Source organism: Oryx dammah, unplaced genomic scaffold (assembly GCF_014754425.2).
Source record: "Oryx dammah isolate SB20612 unplaced genomic scaffold, SCBI_Odam_1.1 HiC_scaffold_19, whole genome shotgun sequence".
NCBI classification, from domain to species: Eukaryota; Metazoa; Chordata; class Mammalia; order Artiodactyla; family Bovidae; genus Oryx; species Oryx dammah.
In genome coordinates, this window is record NW_024070203.1 from 831,824 (window position 1) to 853,469 (window position 21,646).

Sequence of the window (21,646 nt, forward strand, 5' to 3'; positions counted from 1 at the left end):
ACATCAATTAAAAAATAAATGCACTGATGAAAAGTCAGGTTTTAGGTAACCTTGCTCCATAAAAAATCAAGCCTTATGATAAAAATAGAGCTAGGCCTTTCTATCATGTTCCATTGGTCTATATTTCTGTTTTTGTGTCAGTACCATACTGTCTTGATGACTATAGCTTTTTAGTATAACCTGAAGTCAGGAAGCTTGATTGTTTCAGTTCCATTCTTCTTTCTAAAGACAGAAAACAGCCAAATTCTATAAAGCAATTATCCTTCAATAAAAAATAAATTAATTAAAAAATTAGAGCTAGGGTAAACCACTCTGATGCTGGGAGGGATAGGGGGCGGGAAGATAAGGGGACGACAGAGGATGAGATGGCTGGATGGCATGACTGACTCAATGGACGTGAGTTTGAGTGAACTCTGGGAGCTGGTGATGGACAGGGAGGCCTGGAGTGCTGCAATTCATGGGGTCACAAAGAGTCAGACACGACTGAGCGACTGAACTGAACTGAACTGAAATCACTCGATCCTATGGAACTTTCTCAACAGAGATTTAACATAAACAACAAACCTAATAAGATACCAGTGCAGTTAAAAAGACATGTCAAGTTCTAACAGGGAGATGCTGTGAAAGTCCCGGCCCTCACTCACATCAGTGTGGAGAGAGCCTGATGGGGGGGTGTTGGGAGGGTGCAGGCCACTGGGTTTGGAGACAGGGGCCCCACGTCACAAGGCGCAGGTAGAGAGGTGCAGGCTTCTCACGAAATATGGTGCTAAAGACAGATCCCTTTTCTCTTGTGTGGTTGCACAGACTGGAGAGAATCATGCTACAGGCACTTCCAAGGCAGAGCACGTGTCCAAAACAGAGAACAATGTGACCACACCCCCCCAGGCTCGCTGTATTCAGTCCAGATCATGTGCTTTACACTCATGCATGATGTGGGTGCGTGCTCTGCGGTGTCCAACTCTGTGATCCCATGGAATGTAGTCCACTAGGTTCCTCTGTCCATGGAGTTTCCTAGGCAAGAATACTGGAGTGGGGTGTGGTTTCCTACTCCAGGGGATCTTCTCTATGTTCAGCTGCTGCTATTTAGGAAAACTCATCTTTAACTTCCATGTTACACTGACATCATTACCCAATTGACCATCACGTGCTAAGTCGCTTCAGCCGTGTCCGACTCTCTGTGTGACCCTATGGACGATAGCCCATCAGGCTCCTCTGTCCATGGGATTCTCCGTGGACATGGGTTGCCAACCCAAGTCATGGGTTGCCATAACCTTCTCCAATTGGTCATCACATTTGAGGCAATTTGCATCATGGGACTGTGAAGAAAGAGAACTGCATGTGCATAATTCTCAAAACTCTCCACCTGATTTAAGTAGAAAAATGGTTTTGAGGAACTTCGACAGACAGGGTGGGGACTGTTGACACTATACAGCTGGCACGTGACATGGATAGTGCCTCTGGCTCAGAGCATTCCCAGGAGGTGCTGAGTGAATATTCCATGGGTGAATAAATGGATGACTAGATTGATGAGCAGCTTTAGGTCAAGATGTCCTTCAGGATGCAGAGGGGCCTTAAGGAATCATTTGTTCTCTGAACAGCCTGGCTGGATGCTGCCTGTTTCTGACCCCAGCCTACAACTCTTTTCCTGGGCTCTCCGAACAGACAAGGCTCCCAACCTGCTCACACATTGCCTGCATGAGCTCGGGGGCATGCTCATCTCTGCCTGGCTACAGTGACCCTGAGGACACAATTATCCACTGCAGGGGACCCCAGGCCAAAGCCAGAAAGTGACTGAGGAAGGAGCTTGCAGGAGAGACCCAGATGGGTTGACCAAGTGGGGCCCCATACTCACAGATGTGTAATCAAGTCACAAGTTCCCCAGTTATTACCATCATGATCTCGAAGAGGCCAAAGAGGCAGGAGGCTCCCCGTCTCCCTTCCGCAGTGTGCAAGATGCCTTCTGATCAGGCTGGGATTGCTCTCTTCTTTTTTTCATTTTAATTTTTCTTTCTTTATTTTTGGCTGCACTGGGTCTTCCTTGCTGAGCACAGGCTTTCTCTAGCTGCGCAGAGCAGGGGCTACTCTCTGTCGTGGTGCCTGGTGTTCTCACGGTGGTGGCTTTTCTTGTTGCCGAGCACAAGCTCTAGGTGCACAGGCTTCAGTAGCTGCAGTGTGCAAGCTCAGTAGTTGCAGCCCGTGGGCTCTAGAGCATGGTCTCAGAAGCAGTGGTGCATGGGTGTAGTTGCTCTGCGGTGTGTGGGATCTTCACAGATTAGGGATTGAACTCGTGTCCCTGCATTGCCAGGAGGATTCTTTACCACTGAGTCACCAGGGAAGTCCCTGTTCTTTACTTTGAAGGCTGCATTTGATGGTGATAAGTACCTGATTCCATCTGACTTAAGAAAATAAAGTTCAGGAGAGTCAGGGGTGGGGAGTGGGCGCCAGAGTGAGTCCTCTCTCCTGCCTGACCACCCAGGGCTGGTGTTCCCATCAGTCTGGGCCCCACCCAAGGGCATCTTTGTTGAGGTGCTTCCGCTCCTGAGAGGAGGGCTTCTAGGCTTCTCCTTTCAGCACAAATTGCCTGCAGCCTCCAGTAAGGCACAGCTGGAGGGTCTGTGACACCTGCAAGTCTCACTTCTGTTTTCCATTTTCCATTATGATCTGTGGATTCATTATGATTTCCAGCCCCAGAGGAAGTAAGGCCTGCAGTCTTCTCCTGGAATCCAGCCTGTAATGCTGTTTGTCAAACGGCCATCTACAGCTTGGAAATTTTTTCTCTACTTTGCAAAAGCATTGATGTGTCTTTTTACCTTAATTGTGACCCCTGATGTAGGCCTGCAGGGGAAAGAAGACCCCCCCATATTCCAACTCAATATTCAATATCTGAGTGGGATGTAGGTTGCATGGGAACAGGGGCCATCTCATTGATTCCAGCTTTGGGTTTATATAGTTCCAGCCCCAAATTCCCCATGTAAGGGTGATCAGTAGACCTATATTGAAAGTAGCTTTTGGTAATTATATCTGTGACTTTCATGAGAAATCAGTGACTTGAGATAGGTTTATTCTCTCATGTCCATATACTTTCAGTTCAGTTCAGTCACTCAGTCGTGTCCGACTCTTTGAGACCCCATGGACTGCAGCATGTCAGGCTTCTCTGTCCATCACTAACTCCCAGAGTTTACTCAAATTCATGTCCATTGAGTCAGTGATGCCATCCAACCTTCTCATCCTCTGTCATCCCCTTCTCCTCCTGCCTTCAATCTTTCCCAGCAGCAGGGTCTTTTCAAATGAGTCAGTTCTTCCCATCAGGTGGCCAAATATCTTAAGTGGGTATTAAAAAACATCAAAATAACCCATTTTTCTTTCATCGCCTAGTTTCATCATTTATTCTTTATAGACCCATGATCTCAAGGCTTTTCATTTTCCCTCTATCAGTCAGAGGCTGTAGACAGGAATATGCTAACGGGTCTGCTACTAGGGCAGGGTGGTGTCTAACTCATGTCTGGGACTCCAGTCCCTGGGCTGGAAGGTAGGAAGCAGTTCACATTTATCTGAATTAAAACTGCAGTGAATTAAGGCACCAGGCCTGGAGCAATGAGGACAGGAGGGAGGCAGGATCCAAGGAAATTTCTTGAAATCCATGGAATGATACAGGATCAGAGACCAACTGGAACATCCAGAACTGGGGTACACAGGTCAAGGAAGATGTGGGTCTAAGCCAGAGAGGCAGTGAGGAGACCAAGGGTAGATAAAGAGCCTAGACAGGCAGGGAACACCTGAAACGAGGTGTACCCTGCAAGCAGCAGAGGGTCTCAGTTCTCCCACAGCTGTCTGTGGGACCTTGTCCAACCACAGGATTTGCAATTTGTATTCCTCTAGGGGCCATGTCCTTGGTTCCAGTCCACCCCTACCCTGGGCTTATCAGACCTCGCTTCTGCCTTGTAGTCCATTAGGTTTTCTGTTATTTTCCATTAGGTTTTCCACAAACGATGCCAATGGTTCCCAGGGGGCTGCCCCTTTGTGACTCCCCTGCTCCATCCAGTTCTTCTAAGTCAGGCACTGCATCAGGGTTTAATTTTGGTGCCATATCCATGAAAGAGCGAACGTTTCCACATTAATCTTGTGCAGTTAAACCATCAGCCGTCTTTTCTCATCAAAGATTTCTTGATAATTTGCCACCAGATCCCGCTTTACTAGGCGTTGCTGCTGAGTCAGTGCCCACGATGCCTCAGTTTCCCCAGCCTACATCACTCTCTCCCTCAGCTGGCCTGGTCCTCTTACCCTCCTGAGGCTCAGCTGGTGAAGTCCTGCCAGGGCTTTTACCCTCCCTGCTCCATACACCTGGAAAGCTCTTTCCTCTGCTCCCTGCAGGGCTGGCTGCCTCACCTCACTGCAGCCTCTGTTGTGAGTCTATCTTTCTTGGCAGACCTGTATGAACACACAATTGAAACACTCTGTAATTATCTATTCCCTTTTTTCCTACTGTTATTTTTAACACTTGTTTTGCTAACTTGTCTACTCTACGTTTTCCATGAGGACAGAGATTTTGCTGTTTTGCTTACTGGTGTACACTGATCATCCCCCTCAAAACCTCATCCATGCTGGGAGCTGTGGAAACACTCTGGCATCCATGGAGAAGGGAGGAGACACACCTTCAGACTTGGGTGCTGCAGGAGGTCAGAGGGAAGAGCCCGTTCATTCTCCGCAGGAGGAGGTGTCCGAGCAGGTCTCAGATGATAGAAATTATTGAAGCCTGGGACCATGGTAAGGTAGGTTGCTGCCCCTCCTGGACGCTGCTATTTTCTAGCCACCCTCTAGAGCTTCCAACACCACCATGTTCCCCACTGCGCCTCCTGCTGAATAAGCTTCTGTGATTAGAGGACATAGCTGCTGGCATCAGAGTGGCCTGGCTCAGGGTGGCTCATCATGTCAAGACAGGGAGCCGCGTGGAGCAGGTCTGTGACACACACTGGACACCCTGGTGAAGACCCCGGCATTCACATCTTGGGAGCGTGGAAGGTCTTGGCTGCCTTAATTGTGGGTGGAGACATGGTCTTGATTGGGCATAATTCAACTTGAACAACTCTTCCCTCTGAATCTCAAGTATGTTTTGCAGAGCGCCTCGCCTACTCTGTTATTATCCTCAGCGAAGATTCAGCGTAGGTGTAAACTGCCCCTGCTTTTTCTTTCCAGTCATCAGCAGATTGATGAGGGTCATTAGTCTCCATGAATCATTTTAAAGTTTATTTGCGTTTGCCATGATGAAAGACAAGCAAAGGAAAATAATTGCAGTTTTCAGTGTGCCTTGGGGATCTTCTGCTTGCTTTCTGCGGTACATGACAGAGATGTGATAAACAGAAAGGAGCATCACTCATTCCTCACTTTTGATCATTTCACATCTTCTATCCACAGAAGACTGAAGACCTTCGAATGGATCCCTGTCCTGACGTTGTTATCCTGTTTTACAGTGTCCATGCCAGCCTTTAAATGTAAAGATGCAATGTCATCTTGTACATCAAATCTACGTAATTTTATGTGCAAGTGTTTCTACTTTGGAAGGACTGGTAAATGCTTCTGGGGCTGACTTTCCCTCTGCCAGTAGGATACATGGGAAATGGTAGCAACATATCTAATTCTTCAGTACAGTGTTATATAATGGGTAGTTTAAAGTGATTAAAAAAAAAAAACTCCACGTGTACCCACATTAAAGGAAGAAAACAAACATGTAACACAGATTAATTATGTAGTTATTAACTTTTCAAGGGGACTCTTCACTTTACAAAAGGATTCACTACAGATTTTCTTTAAATAGTAAGCTCCACTAGTGCATTGAAGATATAATTAGATCTGCCTAAATTGGATTTGTACACATTTCAGGAACTGATTCATTGTGCACAGAAACAGCAAACCCATGTTTGCTTTGCGACGTGGAGCACAACCAGCAAATATGCATATGCTCTATCCAGAAGGTGCCAAACAGCCAGATGTTTGGGAAAGCCTGGATCTCTGACCATGTGTTTGAGTTTTGTCCAGATGCTCAGCACAATCCATCATGGTTGGGAGTCTTCCCCACACAGCAGGAGGAAAGTGAAAGTGAAGTCACTCAGTGGTGTCTGACTCTTTGCAACCCCATGGACTGTAGCCTACCAGGTGCCTCCGTCCATGGGATTTTCCAGGCAAGAATACTGGAGTGGGATGCCATTTCCTTCTCCAGCAGAAGGGCAGAGGAGCAAATACACTGACATTCTCTTCTTGCTGAAACTAATAATGACGTTCTTTTTACTGCATATGGGTCAGCCATCTTAGAAATGACCACCTTCAGTGAAAATTTTGCAAATGATATACATCATTTTCATCAAGAGGAGAGGTCATCAAGGGAGGGTGTTGCATGAAATATGTACAAATCATCAACACGTTGACGAGTTTATGTTTAAAGGCCAAAATGAATACTTTAATGTGGAAGACAAGAGGTTATCCAATGGAGAGGAATTGGGCTCCAGGCAGCATTGCTATTAAGAAGGTGAGATATAGATGCAAAAACATACAAACTGGAACAAAACTTTCCACACTAGTTTAACTGAAAATAGGAGAGCTCCATTCACCAGCAGGTGCTCGGGTCATCTGCACAAAGGAGCCGGGACTGTTGGCACCCCAGATGGAAGCTGTTGATTGCTCACAAAATCGGATTTGTAATTTTTGATACAAAGCACTGCTAGTGGCGCGAAGGGACACTCCCGTTTGTGACAACTTTGTAAACAGACTCTTTAAGAAAAAAGAAATGAACTTAACCTCAATGAACGGGTTTCAGGACTCACTCTTGGCATATGTGGAACCACAGGGAAGACTTGGATGGCAGAGCTTCCCTGAGCGATGGCAGACTCGCTGGGCTAACGTGTTGGTCTCCACTGAGGGGGAAGAGAGTGTGAGGTGGCAGCTGGGTCTGGGGCGCAGCCTGAGCTCGGCCTTACACTTAGTGTGGTAAAATGGGAGGAATGATGCTCATATTACAAGTTTTCAAAAATGTCTTTTGCTTTAATAAGAAATCAGTGAGCCTGATATGTGAAAGGCAGTTAAATGCTAGTTCCATTTCAGTTCTGACCAGCTTTTTGTTGTCCTTGGTGCTTTGCTCTGTCCTCTTGAGCTCATAGGTTCTGTCCTCGGTGTGGGCCAAGTAAGCCTGTCCCCCAGATCCTTGCTGTCCCTCACCACTGCTCCACTCACCCATTGACAACGAAGGGAGAGCTTTAACAGCCATGAGCATGGTCATCAGGCACATTCACCAGGGAACTATAGCAGTCAAAATCTGTTTCCTTCATCACCAAACACAAATGGTTATTGTGCACATGAGCCAGGCCTTAAGTGGGCATCAGAGTCACTTCTGGTTGGAGGGATAAGTCAATGTACAGAGCTGCTGTAATGTACAGTGTTTGTGGTGAGAAAACTCTTGCAAAGATACTTTTTTTTTTTTTTTACTATTAGGAAAGTATGATATGTTCCCAAGTGCATCCCTTTTCAAATATTCCTGGTTCATTGGCCCCCAGCAGGCCCCACTGCAAGTGAAAGTGGAGTGACCATCATATTTGGTGCCTTCTTTGCACTGAGCTTAGCACTGGGGTTTAATCCTCACAACAGCTTTATGAAGCAGGTGATGTTATTACCCACTTTTAACAGACGAGGAAACTAAGGCATAGAGAAGTGGTTCCCCAAAATTACTCAGCTAAAAAGTGTTAGAAGTGGAATTTGGAGTCCTGACTCTAGAGTCTACATCACGCTCTTCATTCTGGGCTCTGCGGTCCCCATTTGACTTGTAACCAAAGCCAGTAAGTTACAGGTTTACACGCAGCAGGTGAGTGCAGTTCTGGATGACAACAACCAGATTTTCCCCTTGGGGTGGGGGACAGAGTGGAGTACTCCAAGGGGACCCCGGGAGAGGAGGAGGCTGTGGCCTGTCTCTAACTTGCTGGTGCTCTCAAGGAAATGGGGGGAAAATGTGAGGGTCAAGAAGGGCCATGGGATGCTTGTCTAGGGACCAGTTTGCCTAAAGGTGCTCCCTATCAGACGTGTGAATGTCTTTTACTTGCCAGAAACAGAATTAATTAGAATGTGGGTATATCTACTGAAATGTTAAAAAAATGAGACAGAGTTATGGAAAAAATACACTTGTGACGTGTGGTTTATATATGTCTTCTAAATTTACTCCTTTGGTGTTGTATTTGTGACCAAAAATGTAAAAAAGTGACTTTATTATAAATTTTTGCAAACATTTAAACACATTCCTAACTAAATTTGGATGGCAATTCTTCAGACATGCATCATCTTGGGAACTAAAAACATTGCCAGTCAGAATTGTGTTCTATGAATTCTGTTTGATTTAGATATTCAGAGGGTAGACAGACTTTGAAATCAGATTGTTTTTAAAATACATGCAATAAGAATAAATACAATATTCTCCAAGTAATTAAGATTTTCTTGCCTTTTTTCAGTATTCTACAACTGACTGAACTTTTATAATATACTATGTTAACTGTGAAAAGAATTATTATACGCATGCTTTTCCAATTATTACTAAATAAAAATTAAAAAAAGTAAAGGTCATACTTGGTATTTTTGTTCAAATAAAGCATAGGCTTTGGAGAAAACACTGATGAAAAGAATAACATCAGTAAAAGCTTAGACCTGCAACACAGTCCAATTATTTTCAGGTAGGTTTTAAGATTATACTTCTGTTTAAGTATACCTTGACAGTTTATCACTAGAACACAAAAAGAGGAGACCTTTGGAAAGCCAAGAAGCAACAGCTTTCGGAAACCATCTACACTGCTTAATGCAAAGGCCACATGTACATAAAAGGACTGGTTTCAACTTTGTTAGAGCTACAGGCATTTGAGACTGAAGGATACTCCTACACTGTTGGTGGGAATGTAAACTGGTGCAGCCCTTACGGAAAACAGTATGGAGGTTCCTTAAAAAACTAAAAATAGAACTACCATAAGATTCAGCAATCTCACTCCTATCTGGAGAAAAGCGTAATTCAAAAAGATACATGCACCTCAATGTTCACGGCAGCTCTATTTACAGTAGCCAGGATACGGAAGCAACCTAAGTGTCCATTAACACATGAATGGATACAGATGTGGTTCATGTATACAGTGAGATAGTGTAACCATAAAAAAGAGGGAAGTAATGTCATTTGCAGCAAAATAGATGCTCTCAGAGATTATCATACTAAGTGAAGTAAGTCAAAGAAATATCATATGATAGTGCTTATGTGTGTAATCTAAAATATGATATAAATGAAGTTATTTACAAAACAGAAACAGACTCACAGACATCGAAAACAAACTGATGGTTATCAAAGGTGGTGGGGATGGGGAGCAGGATAGATTAGGAGTTTGGGATCAGCAGGTGCCAACTACCATATACAAAATAAACCACAAGGCCCTACTTGTTGCATAGCACAGGGAAGTATACTCAACATCCTCTAATAAACCATAATAGAAGAGAATATAGGAAAAATGTATATATTGGAATCATTTTGCTCTACACCAGAATGAACACAACATTGTAAATCAACTGTACTTCAATTAAAAAATATACAAATGAATAGAAGACAAACACAAGACGCTGTATAATACCTCATTCTTTCGCTCAACAGAATGATATATGTAATTTCATATATATGATGTACTTTGTTACACAGCCCTAAGAAACTAATACAGATGACAAACAATAGGTGTTTGTCAAAACTCATGAAATTAGACACTTAAAATGCATGCTAATTATTCTGTGTAAATTGTATCTTAATCACTTGATTAAAAACAAGGGAACTAGAGGAAAAAAAATACTGAGGGATAAATGAAGACTTACCAATGGCCAATGGGTACACAAAAAGGCCCTCGACATCACTAATCGTCACGGAAATGCAAATCAAAACCACAATAAGATTTCACCTCACACCTGTGAGAATGGCTAAATTAAAAATCGAGGGATAAGTGTTGAGGAGAATATGGAGAGAAGGGAACCCTCCTACACAGTTGGTTGGTGGGAATGTAAAATTGGTGCAGCCACTGTGAAAACCAGTGTGACGTTTCCTTATAAAACCAAAAACAGAATGACCATGTGATCCAGCAATGCTACTCCTGAGTATTTATCTGAAGGAAATGGAATTAAGATCTCAAAGAGACTTCTGCACCCCCATATTCACTGCAGCACTATTCTCAACAGCCAAGACCTGGAAACTATCTACCCATAACACATACACTTGCAAAATGGAATAATATTCAGCCATAAAAAGAAATCTCAACATTGTGACAGCATTGGCTGTTCTTACGCTAAGTGAAATAAGTGAGACAGAGAATATGGCATGATCTCACTCACACGTGGGATCTAAAAATCAAAACCCCTGAACCCGCAGAAACAGAGTAGCGTGACTGTGCAGGTGGGGTGAGGGAGATGGGTGAAGATGCTCAGAGGATTTGGGCTCCCTATTACAAGACAAATGAGTTCTGAGGGTCTAACATGCAGCGCGGTGACTGTAGGTAATATCCTGTACTGTATATCTGAATGTTGATAAAGGAGTAGATCTTAAGCATTCTCATCACACAGACACACATACACACACACAATGGTAGCCATGTGCAGTGATGAAGTGTTAACCAAGTTTGCTGTGGAAGTCATTTTGCAGTATATATGTATATAAAATCATCACACTATATATGTCAACTTACACACTATATGTCAATATATCTCAATAAAACTGGCAAAAAACAATGAGAGATATAAAACATTTACATTTTTATATATTCACATATACTTTAGTTACTGAACTCTGGTTAGTTGTCTACTGCTCAGGAAATTTAAAAAATCATGATATTAACCAGCTTTTGCCTTTTAAATAGCATACATAGGTTTCTTTGAACTATTTAGAAACTCTTTAGCAAGGACTGAACTGCTCAGACCACTTGGTGTATGAGGCTAAAAGCCCACTTTCTACCCCAGTGGAACCCCTGGAAATGGAACAAATCCCCAGTGGGCTCTTTAGCCTATTTGTTGTCTGCCTAGGATTTGAAATAGTAACCTTGATGTTAGCAATATATTGCTGAGTACAATTTGTGTGGAAACAAATTGGAAAAGATTCATTCCAGGTTCGAAAGTGATTTCTCCTTCATGTAGAATGGAGTCTGGATGAATCCTTGGTAACTCCACGCACAAACCAGTGTCTGACAGAGCAAGGAAAAGAGCAGCTCTCCAGGTTATATGAGTTGACACTTTTCACTTCCTGCCTTCAAGGTAAGAGTACTCTCCTTTATAAAATGTTCATTGCTGTGGATAACCAATTTCTGTTTATTAGAGCACACAGTCATCTTACTCCACCCCCTCTTTCTCTCTTTCCCTCTCTAGTCCACCAAATTTTATGGAAAAGTAAGTTGTTCCAATTTATAGCTCATTCAGACAGTTTTGAGACTGTCAAGTCTGATACTCTGGGACATGGTGAGTAGGTCAAAATGGATGTAAATGAACCAAACTTTCAATCAGCTGTGATTTAAGTATACAGTACTATATAGTTCAGTTGTAATAGAATGGATAAGAGCTGAAAAGGCCCAGAATAATTCAGACTAAAATATCTTGTGGTGTTTTTCCATTTTAAAATGAATTGAGCAATTCTCTCTGGTTGAGGATTGACAGCATAATGGACACAGAGCAAACTGCAGAATTTCTCACCAGGAACTGCACTAGGAGCAAAATTCATAATACAGTCTGTTGGTTGAAAAGAGCATGAAGTCTTCTGTTTTCTTATGAGGTGCTATAATCTCACAGTTCTTGGCCAATTATAGTAGCTGTATAGCCAAATTGTGGTTATCGGAAAACATTGTTTAACCTGTAACTTTTAACAATATTATGAAAGACTGCATGGATGCTGATTCTCCTTGTAATTAATTGTGGTGGAGAAACATAATTAAAACTGCTTCCAAATATTGCCTTCTACTTAGGAGGCAACAATCACATAAGATACTGCTACATAACAGCAATCTGGAATATTTCCATGTATTCTAGAGGACTGACTAAAGATTAAAAGAGTGGGCAAATGTTTCAGTGACATTTGAGACTTTTATACTACACAGAAACTTTTTTTTTTTCTAGAGATATCTTTTTGTGGGACAAAATGCATTGTGTAAATATTATAGACCGTCCACATATTATGTAAGCTTTACGTGCATATTTGTTTCTATGTTTCACTTACCAGAATCAAGAGGCAACTTGAAGCCAATTTGGTGTGCTCAGGGATGGTGGAAAACACTGACAAAATCAAGCAACCAAAGACGAGGAGAAAACTGTAAAACAACAAAACAAGAGAAATCTGATGAGAATCTGGCCTTAGGATGACAGACTTAATTTCTTGTTTCCAATGGATAAAGCACAAGATCCATTGGAACTGACATTGATTAAATTGTAAAAGCTCTAAAAGCAGCTAGCCATTTTAAATATCAAAGTACAATGTGATGTCCAATGCACGTGGGGCTCCTTTGTAACTTTATTGATGAGGGGTGTGTGTGTGTGTGTGTGTGTGTGTGTTGTGTGCTATGCTTAAATGTCCTCCCTCGGCTAGGAATCTGTAAATTTCCTACCAAGAGCTCTCCTGAGCAGGCATCCTGAAAGGCTCAGAAGTGTGTTTTGCTTTCCTGTTTGGAGCACAAACTGTAGCCACTCTGCTGTCAAAGGAGCAGACTTACCCTCCTGTTTGGCAGCTTTGGTGAATCGTCAAGTGTTCTGAGTAGTTACTAAGTCATTGGCTCCTTTTTGGAGTCCAACATTGCTCCCGGATTCTCATCTGTCATTTCTTTGTTTTAATAGTAAGAACAGAAAGTGACTTCTGCTACCCACACGCTTCCCATTCCTTTACAGTCAAAGCCTTACAGAAACGCTCCCCTGCCCGGCTTCACTTGCACTGTAGTGACAGGGAGCATGTCCACCAGCCACTTTGCAGGCATTTTGATTCCTAGAAATACTGAACCTTTTGCCAAGAAAATGCACTGATCATAGCAAACACCCTCTTCCAACAACACAAGAGAAGACTCTACACATGGACATCACCAGATGGTCAACACCGAAATCAGATTGATTATATTCTATGCAGCCAAAGACGGAGAAGCTCTATACAGTCAACAAAAACAAGACCAGGAGCTGACCGTGGCTCAGATCATGAACTCCTTATTGCCAAATTCAGACTCAGATTGAAGAAAGTAGGGAAAACCGCTAGGCCATTTAGGGATGACCTAAATCAAATCCCTTATGATTATACAGTGGAAGTGAGAAATAGATTTAAGGGACTAGATCTGATAGATAGAGAGCCTGATGAACTATGGACTGAGGTTCATGACATTGTACAGGAGACAGGGATCAAGACCATCCCCATGGAAAAGAAATGCAAAAAAGCAAAATGGCTGTCTGGGGAGGGCTTACAAATAGCTGTGAAAAGAAGAGAGGTGAAAAGCAAAGGAGGAAAGGAAGATATAAGCATCTGAATGCAGAGTTCCAAAGAATAGCAAGAAGAGATAAGAAAGCCTTCTTCAGCGATCAATGCAAAGATATAGAGGAAAACAGCAGAATGGGAAAGACTAGAGATCGCTTCAAGAAAATTAGAGATACCAAGGGAACATTTCATGCAAAGATGGGCTCGATAAAGGACAGAAATGGTATGGACCTAACAGAAGCAGAAGAGATTAAGAAGAGGTGGCAAGAATACACAGAAGAACTGTACAAAAAATATCTTCACGACCAAGATAATCACGATGGTGTGATCACTAATCTAGAGCCAGACATCTTGGAATGTGAAGTCAAGTGGGCCTTAGAAAGCATCACTACGAACAAAGCTAGTGGAGGTGATGGAATTCCAGTTGAGCTGTTTCAAATCTTGAAAGATGATGCTGTGAAAGTGCTGCACTCAATATGCCAGCAAATTTGGAAAGCTCAGCAGTGGCCACAGGACTGGAAAAGGTCAGTTTTCATTCCAATCCCAAAGAAAGGCAATGCAAAGGAATGCTCAAACTACCGCACAATTGTCCTCACTAGTAAAGTAATGCTGAAAATGCTCCAAGCCAGGATTCAGCAATATGTGAACTGTGAACTTCCAGATGTTCAAGCTGGTTTTAGAAAAGGCAGAGGAACCAGAGATCAAATTGCCAACATCCACTGGATCATGGAAAAAGCAAGAGAGTTCCAGAAAAACATCTATTTCTGCTTTATTGACTGTGCCAAAGCCTTTGACTGTGTGGATCACAATAAACTGTGGAAAATTCTGAGGGAGATGGGAATACCAGACCACCTAACTTGCCTCTTGAGAAATCTGTATGCAGGTCAGGAAGCAACAGTTAGAACTGGACATGGAACAATAGACTGGTTCCAAATAGGAAAAGGAGTATGTCAAGGCTGTGTATTGTCATCCTGCTTATTTAACTTCTATGCAGAGTACACCATGAGAAACGCTGGTCTGGAAGAAACACAAGCTGGAATCAAGATTGCCGGGAGAAATATCAATAACCTCAGATATGCAGATGACAATGCCCTTATGGCAGAAAGTGAAGAGGAACTAAAAAGCCTCTTGATGAAAGTGAAAGAGGAGAGTAAAAAAGTTGGCTTAAAGCTCAACATTCAGAAAATGAAGATCATGGCATCTGGTCTCATCACTTCATGGAAAATAGATGGGGAAACAGTGGAAACAGTGTCAGACTTTATTTTGGGGGGTTCCAAAATCACTGCAGATGGTGATTGCAGCCATGAAATTAAAAGATGCTTATTCCTTGGAAGAAAAGTGATGACCAACCTAGATAGCATATTCAAAAGCAGAGACATTACTTCGCCAACTAAGGTCCGTCTAGTCAAGGCTATGGTTTTTCCTGTGGTCATGTATGGATGTGAGAGTTGGACTGTGAAGAAGGCTGAGTGCCGAAGAACTGATGCTTTTGAACTGTGGTGTTGGAGAAGACTCTTGAGAGTCCCTTGGACTGCAAGGAGATCCAACCAGTCCATTCTGAAGGAGATCAGCCCTGGGACTTCTTTCAAAGGAATGATGCTAAAGCTGAAACTCCAGTACTTTGGCCACCTCATGCGAAGAGTTGACTCATTGGAAAAGACTCTGATGCTGAGAGGTATTGGGGTCAGGAGGAGAAGGGGATGACAGAGGATGAGATGGCTGGATGGCATCATGGAATCGATGGACATGAGTCTGAGTGAACTCCAGGAGATGGTGATGGACAGGGAGGCCTGGTGTGCTGCGATTCATGGGGTCGCAAAGAGTCAGACACGACTGAGCGACTGAACTGAGCTGAACTGAACTGGGGCCCCCGGGTGGGAAACCAAGTTCCCAAAGTAAACGTCTAATAAAATGGCCAGGCTTGGTTTTAACGTTGAAATTTTACTTATCCTAAAATTAAAGAAAAAAAAAAATCCCAATAGCTGAGCTATTTGCTCTAAGTCATATTTTTTCACTTTGAAAATAATTTGATTATACATAGCTATATTGCCAAATTGTGGTTTTCAGAAAACACTGTCTGACCTTTAACTTTTAACAATATTATAAGAGACTGCAAGAATGCTGATTCTCCTTGTAATTTATTGTGGTGGAGAAACAAAATTAAAACAGCTTCCAAGTATTGCCTTCTACTTATGAGGCAATGATAACATAAAATACTGCTACATAATAGCAATCTGGAGTGTTTCTTTGTATTTTAGAGGACTGACTCACATACTTTCATCTCTTACTCAATAATCTCCTTTAAAACATCAGCTCTGTGTTCTTTAGCATCGTGTGGATCTAGCCTTTGCCCCCTCTTGTCTTCCCCTGACAAGTCTGCACGTCTTTCTATTACACTTAACTGGGGCTCCCAAGAGTTCAAAGCCAGGGATTGGTGACTTATGGACAGGGGACAAATCTGGCCCCTAATGTCTGTTTTTGTACATAAAGTTTTATTGGCACACAGCCACACTCATTCACTTGTGTATTGCCTATGGCTGCATTCATGAAAAACTGCAGAACTGAGATTTGTGTTCTAAGCACGAGACTGGAATGTTTCTGTAGCCTTTAGAGGAAAATTTGCTGACTCCTGATTGATACCAAGCATTCCTTATTTCTTTTTTTTTTTTTAATTTTTATTTTTACTTTATTTTACTTTACAATACTGTATTGGTTTTGCCATACATTGACATGAATCTGCCACGAGTGTACATGAGTTCCCAAACATGAACCCCCTCCCACCTCCCAGCCAATATCATCTCTCTGGATCATCCCCATATCATAAGAGACTACTATCAGCAATTATATGCCAATAAAATGGACAACATGGAAGAAATGGACAAATTCTTAGAAAAGTACAACTTTCCAATACTGAATCAGGAAGAAATAGAAAATCTTAACAGACCCATACAAGCATGGAGATTGAAACTGCAATCAGAAATCTTCCAGCAAACAAAAGCCCAGGTCCAGATGGCTTCACAGCTGAATTCTACCAAAAATTTCAAGAAGAGCTAACACCTATCCTACTCAAACTCTTCCAGAAAATTGCAGAGGAAGGTAAACTTCCAAACTCATTCTATGAGGCCACCATCACCCTAATACCAAAACCTGACAAAGATGCCACAAAAAAAAGAAAACTACAGGCCAATATCACTGATGAACATAGATGCAAAAATCCTCAGCAAAATTCTAGCAATCAGAATCCTTATTTCTATACATCCATTTCGGTTCAGAAGTGAAGTGGGTCTGCTGATAATTACTCACATTCAGAGGGTTTCCTATAAGCAAGACACTGTGGTAAGTCCCTTTCACAAGCACTTTCCACATTATCCTCTCAAATTTATGGAGTAGAAATCTCATTGTTCCTGTTTCGTAAACATGAAAACTGAGGATTAGGAACACTTTGTGATTCATCCCAGGCTATTTAGCAGGAAGAGGTTTCGAGCACTGTCTGTCCTGGAGTCACCGAGCAGTGTTGCTGAGGAGCAGGGAGGATAGCAGTGATGGTCTGGCAAGACTCTTGGAGTTGGAGGTGGGGGGCACTTCTCTCTCTCTTCCCGCTGAGAGGGAAGTAGTTGACATTCTGAATAGCAGAAGCCTTCAAGAAGGACTTCAAGGAAGGACACCACTAGGGAGAAAACTTGGTGTCTGAGTTAATAACCACTCATCATACTTTTGACTCATGTACTTCGTGATTCAGGATTCTTTCAATTCTACTTTAAATTGGCCCTAACAGACTGGGAATTGTAAACTAGAAATCAAATTCCAGCACACCTACACCTTGAAGTACTCATCCTTCATGAATGAAAGTGAAACCCAGGGATTACTAGAGTAGCTCGGAGGATGATATGGTGTCAAATACAGAGTGACAGATGCTTCCCTGGTGAGTGACTGCTATCTATAGATACCTCCCGAGTCCAGGGTGAGCAGAAAACATGTAGAGAAACAAGCAGGGGATGGCTCAGTCACTAAGACACCGTCTCCTCCAAGAGCATCTCAATAGTGGCTTCATGACCCCCATGTGTATTTTCAAAACAGATCTACATCACTAGCCCTTTTGCTAGTGCCTTCTTCATTAACAGCTGGGTGTTGCTTAATCTTTTTCCTTCATGCCACTACTTTGCCCATTCTCTCTCTTGAGCTGATCTTACCCTCCTTTTTAACAAGAGTAGTTTCTGTACTAGAAATCTGTTATTTCTATGGGAGCCCAGCTGAAGACAGAAAACCAAAGACCTCCACTGCTCTGGCTGCCCAACAGGATATGGATGAACAAATACATTTATTAATTCCCAAATTCCTTCCTTCCTTCAACCATTCATCCACTTGTCCAACCAGCAAATACTGATTAAGCATATGATACTAGGCTGAGTCACAGGGATATAACAATAAACAAGACTTTCTTTTTCTGCCTTTGCAGAGTTTATGATCTGTTGAGGCATACAGGGTAGCAAACAGATGTAAAAAGTAAATGAAAATTCTGAGTGATGACTGCAAAAATAGGGAAGATGTATGGCATGACAGGAGCATACGGGAGAGGAGGAAACGCATGGGGCTGGTTACTTGGTTTGTGGAGTTGGAGCAAAGTGAACATGTGGGGACCCTTTGTTAAAGGTTATGAAGAATTTCAAGGCAATGACAGTGGAGCATGACATCAAGTGTGGCACCCTTCAAGGTTCTGGGCTCCATGAGACTGCACAGGTGGCACACCTACAAAGTCAGACCTGGGGTTTGGGAAGACTTCTTGGAGCAGGTGAGGACTGAAACGAGCCCTGAAGGCCCAGGAGGGTTGGTCTGCATTATGGTTGTGTGGCTGGGGAAAGGGATGCTGTAGGCCATTCAACTGCGTGGGTGAAGGCCAGGTGCAAGCGTCACCAAAACTCACTAATTAATCAACAGGGTAGAGTTAGTGAACTCCTTCTAGCTAGCTTATTCTTTGGTGGTTCATGAAAAGTGTAAAGCAAGTCATTCCTGCAACTTCATTTTTTTTTTTAACATAGGAATCATCTCGGCTCCATTGAAAACATGTACTGAGTACCCTCCGTGAAAGACACCATGCCAAGCATAACTGAGAGATGAGAATAAACCAAAGTAGGCCCTATCCTTAATGAGCAGTGTGGTGAGTAAAGGGAACACACAAGACAGTCATCATGAAGGCAGAGACAGATACATGCTAGGAGAAATATCACAGAGCCTGAAAGGAAGTGCTGGGGTGGGGCTGGGGGTATTCTGTTCAGTTGGGAGTTGTGGAAGCATGTCAAGAAAGTCTCCAAAAGTGAGTGTTGCTGGAGCTGGTCTTTGAAGGAAAATTTGGGCTTTGACAAGAGAAATTTCTGGAGAAACACATTCCAGAAGGAGAGTACAGTAGGAGAGAGGCAACGAGTCAGAAAATGGGTGAGATAAAGTATCTGCTCCCTGTTTCATAGAACAAGAAATTACTGAGTTTAACTGTAGCGTGGATGGGACAGGTGGCTTGAATTGGGAGTCTGTGGCCATGATGGATAATACTTCAGGGTCTGTCTTTAGTTCAGCAGACAGTGGAGGCCACTGAACAGGAAGTAGCCTTTGTTTCTGAACAGGAAGCTCATCTCATCAGAGGTGCCCTCTGGGAAGGTCAAGTCAGCAGCCACGTGCGTTAGGACATCTCTGAGTAGCTGAGAAACAGGGTCAGGAGTAATGGTGACTCGGGTTAGGTTGAGAGCTTGCTGGCAGAAATGAGGCAGCCTGGAGGGATGCTGTGAAAGCAGTAGCTCTCTCACTTGGTAACTCTCGGCCTTGCAGATAGAGTTTGGGAAGGGGGTGGGGGCTGAGAAATCCGAGGTCTCCATCCGCACTTACGGGGAAAAGTCAGGAAGTGAGGAGGCAAACGAGATTCTGAGGAGAAGACAACCCCAATCTTGGACACCCACATGGAACTGTGGGTCTGAATCTTGGGCACGAGGTCTGGCTGAGATACAGAAGTGCCCTCCTCTGGGAGGAAGCAAATGAACAGAGAGTGCAGAATGAGCACAGAAGGTTTATTAAATGGCATCCAGGCTAGCTGGGGACACTTCCTGATCTTGGAGAGTGGCATCATGGGAGCAACAGACATGCGCTGCTGTAAAGTAGCTCTGGGTGGTCCTGCCAGAGACAGAGCCCTTGGCTGGAGAAGCACTGGGCTGACAGCATCACCCCCGAGGGGACAGCCTGCACTGCTGGGTCTGAGTGTGGCTCTGTTGACCTCATTGCTCCTGAAGGTCCCACACACCTGTGTGCAGTCTGACAACGACCCTACTCCACCTCTCCGCAGGCTGGATAGAAGTGGGAGCAGAGGCAAGAGTCACTGGACATGGGGTGTCTTTATCTAGGGTATACAAGTCCCCAAGGAGTCTGTAGGTAGAATTTCAGGGAGGGGTGAATGCGGATGGGAAAAATTATATCTTTGTCACAAATCATGGAAAAAAAAACCATGATGGTATCATCAGGACTAAAAAAACACGATGATATCAGCAGGACTCATTAATCTGTCACTCATAGAAACCACAGATATTTTCAGACCCCATTCTACAGTTGTAGATGAACCATTTGTGTTTCATCTTAAATGTTGATTTTGCCTCATCACTATTTCAAGATTATGGTAGTTATTAGACCCACTGCCGGGAATTTTTTTTTTTTTTAACCTCATCAATAAAGAAGCATATGTATAATTCTATCAGACACTTTAATCTTTTAATAATAGCATTTCAAATTTAATTTTTTCTTTGGTAATCACCTGCATTTTATGCATTTAAAACATTTTTCTGAGGAAAAGCTCACAGGCTTTACCAGACTGCTGAAGGTTCATGGCACACAAAAATTAAAAGCCTGTGGTAAGAGATGAGTCAGGGGCTGGGGAGTGGAAAATGACCTGTTAGGCACGGGTCACCAACTTACCTAGGTAATGTTTCTTTTTTTTAATCCTAGAGCATTTTAGATATTTATTTTCATGTATTTGGTCCTAATTGTTTATTTTCCCCCTACAGGTAGATTTTAAAATAATTTTTTTAAAATATGAATATTCTTTCTCTTATAATTAATTGTGCAATATCATAAAATCTGTATTCCTAGAGAATCATTCTGTAACAATTATTGGCTTTTACTTTGCCTGAAGCAACCATCTATATCTTGTTTCTGAGGAAATTCACTTTGATGTGGACTTTCTGTCCTTTAGAACGCAGAGATTATTATAAGAGGAAAAGAAGGGTATTTATGATACAAAATATTGTCAGTTGAAAGGCCTCTATGTTTATCCCAGAAAACTACCATCAGCTTTTGTGGGCTTTAATTAGCCCAGTTTGTCAGATTTACTTTGGTGCGTGCATGCTCAGTCCTTCAAGTCGTGTCTGACTCTTCACCATCCTGTGACTATACCCACCAGGCTCCTCTTACTTTGGGAGAAGTAAATAATGTGGGAAATAATGAGGGTGTTTGTGGAATAGATAACGTCTGTGACTTGGGAAGCAAGTTTATGCTTTGAGCAGGGGTTCATTTGGAAAGAATTAAAGTGATGGGAGAAATCTGTATGCAGGTCAGGAGGCAACAGTTAGAACTGGACATGAAACAACAGACTGGTTCCAAATAGGAAAAGGAGTGCATCAAGGCTGTATATTGTCACCCTGCTTATTTAACTTATATGCAGAGTACACCATGAGAAACGCTGGACTGGAAGAAACACAAGCTGGAATCAAGATTGCCGGGAGAAATATCAACAACCTCAGATATGCAGATGACACCACCCTTATGGCAAAAAGTGAAGAGGAACTAAGAAGCCGCTTGATGAAAGTGAAAGAGGAGAGTGAAAAATTTGGCTTAAAGCTCAATGTTCAGAAAACGAAGATCATGGCATCTGGTCCCATCACTTCATGAGAAATAGATGGGGAAACAGTGGAAACAGTGTCAGACTTTACTTTTGGGGACTCCAAAATCACTGCAGATGATGACTGCAGCCATGAAATTAAAAGACACTTACTCCTTGGAAGAAAAGTGATGACCAACCTAGATAGCATATTCAAAAGCAGAGACATTACTTTGCTGACTAAGGTCCGTCTAGTCAAGGTTATGGTTTTTCCTGTGGTCATGTATGGATGTGAGAGTTGGACTGTGAAGAAGGATGAGTGCCGA

General features: G+C 42.7%; 1 protein-coding gene across 2 annotated transcripts in view; it reads right to left on the reverse strand.

The window, feature by feature from the left end:
• Positions 1–21,646, reverse strand: part of KCNQ5 (potassium voltage-gated channel subfamily Q member 5) — a 626,149-nt gene that overhangs the window by 197,436 nt on the left and 407,067 nt on the right. For both annotated transcript variants that reach the window (XM_040261809.1, XM_040261808.1), the window contains exon 2: positions 12,242–12,332. In XM_040261809.1, coding sequence (XP_040117743.1) covers positions 12,242–12,332 — 91 coding nt within the window. The remainder of the gene's footprint in view (positions 1–12,241; positions 12,333–21,646) is intronic.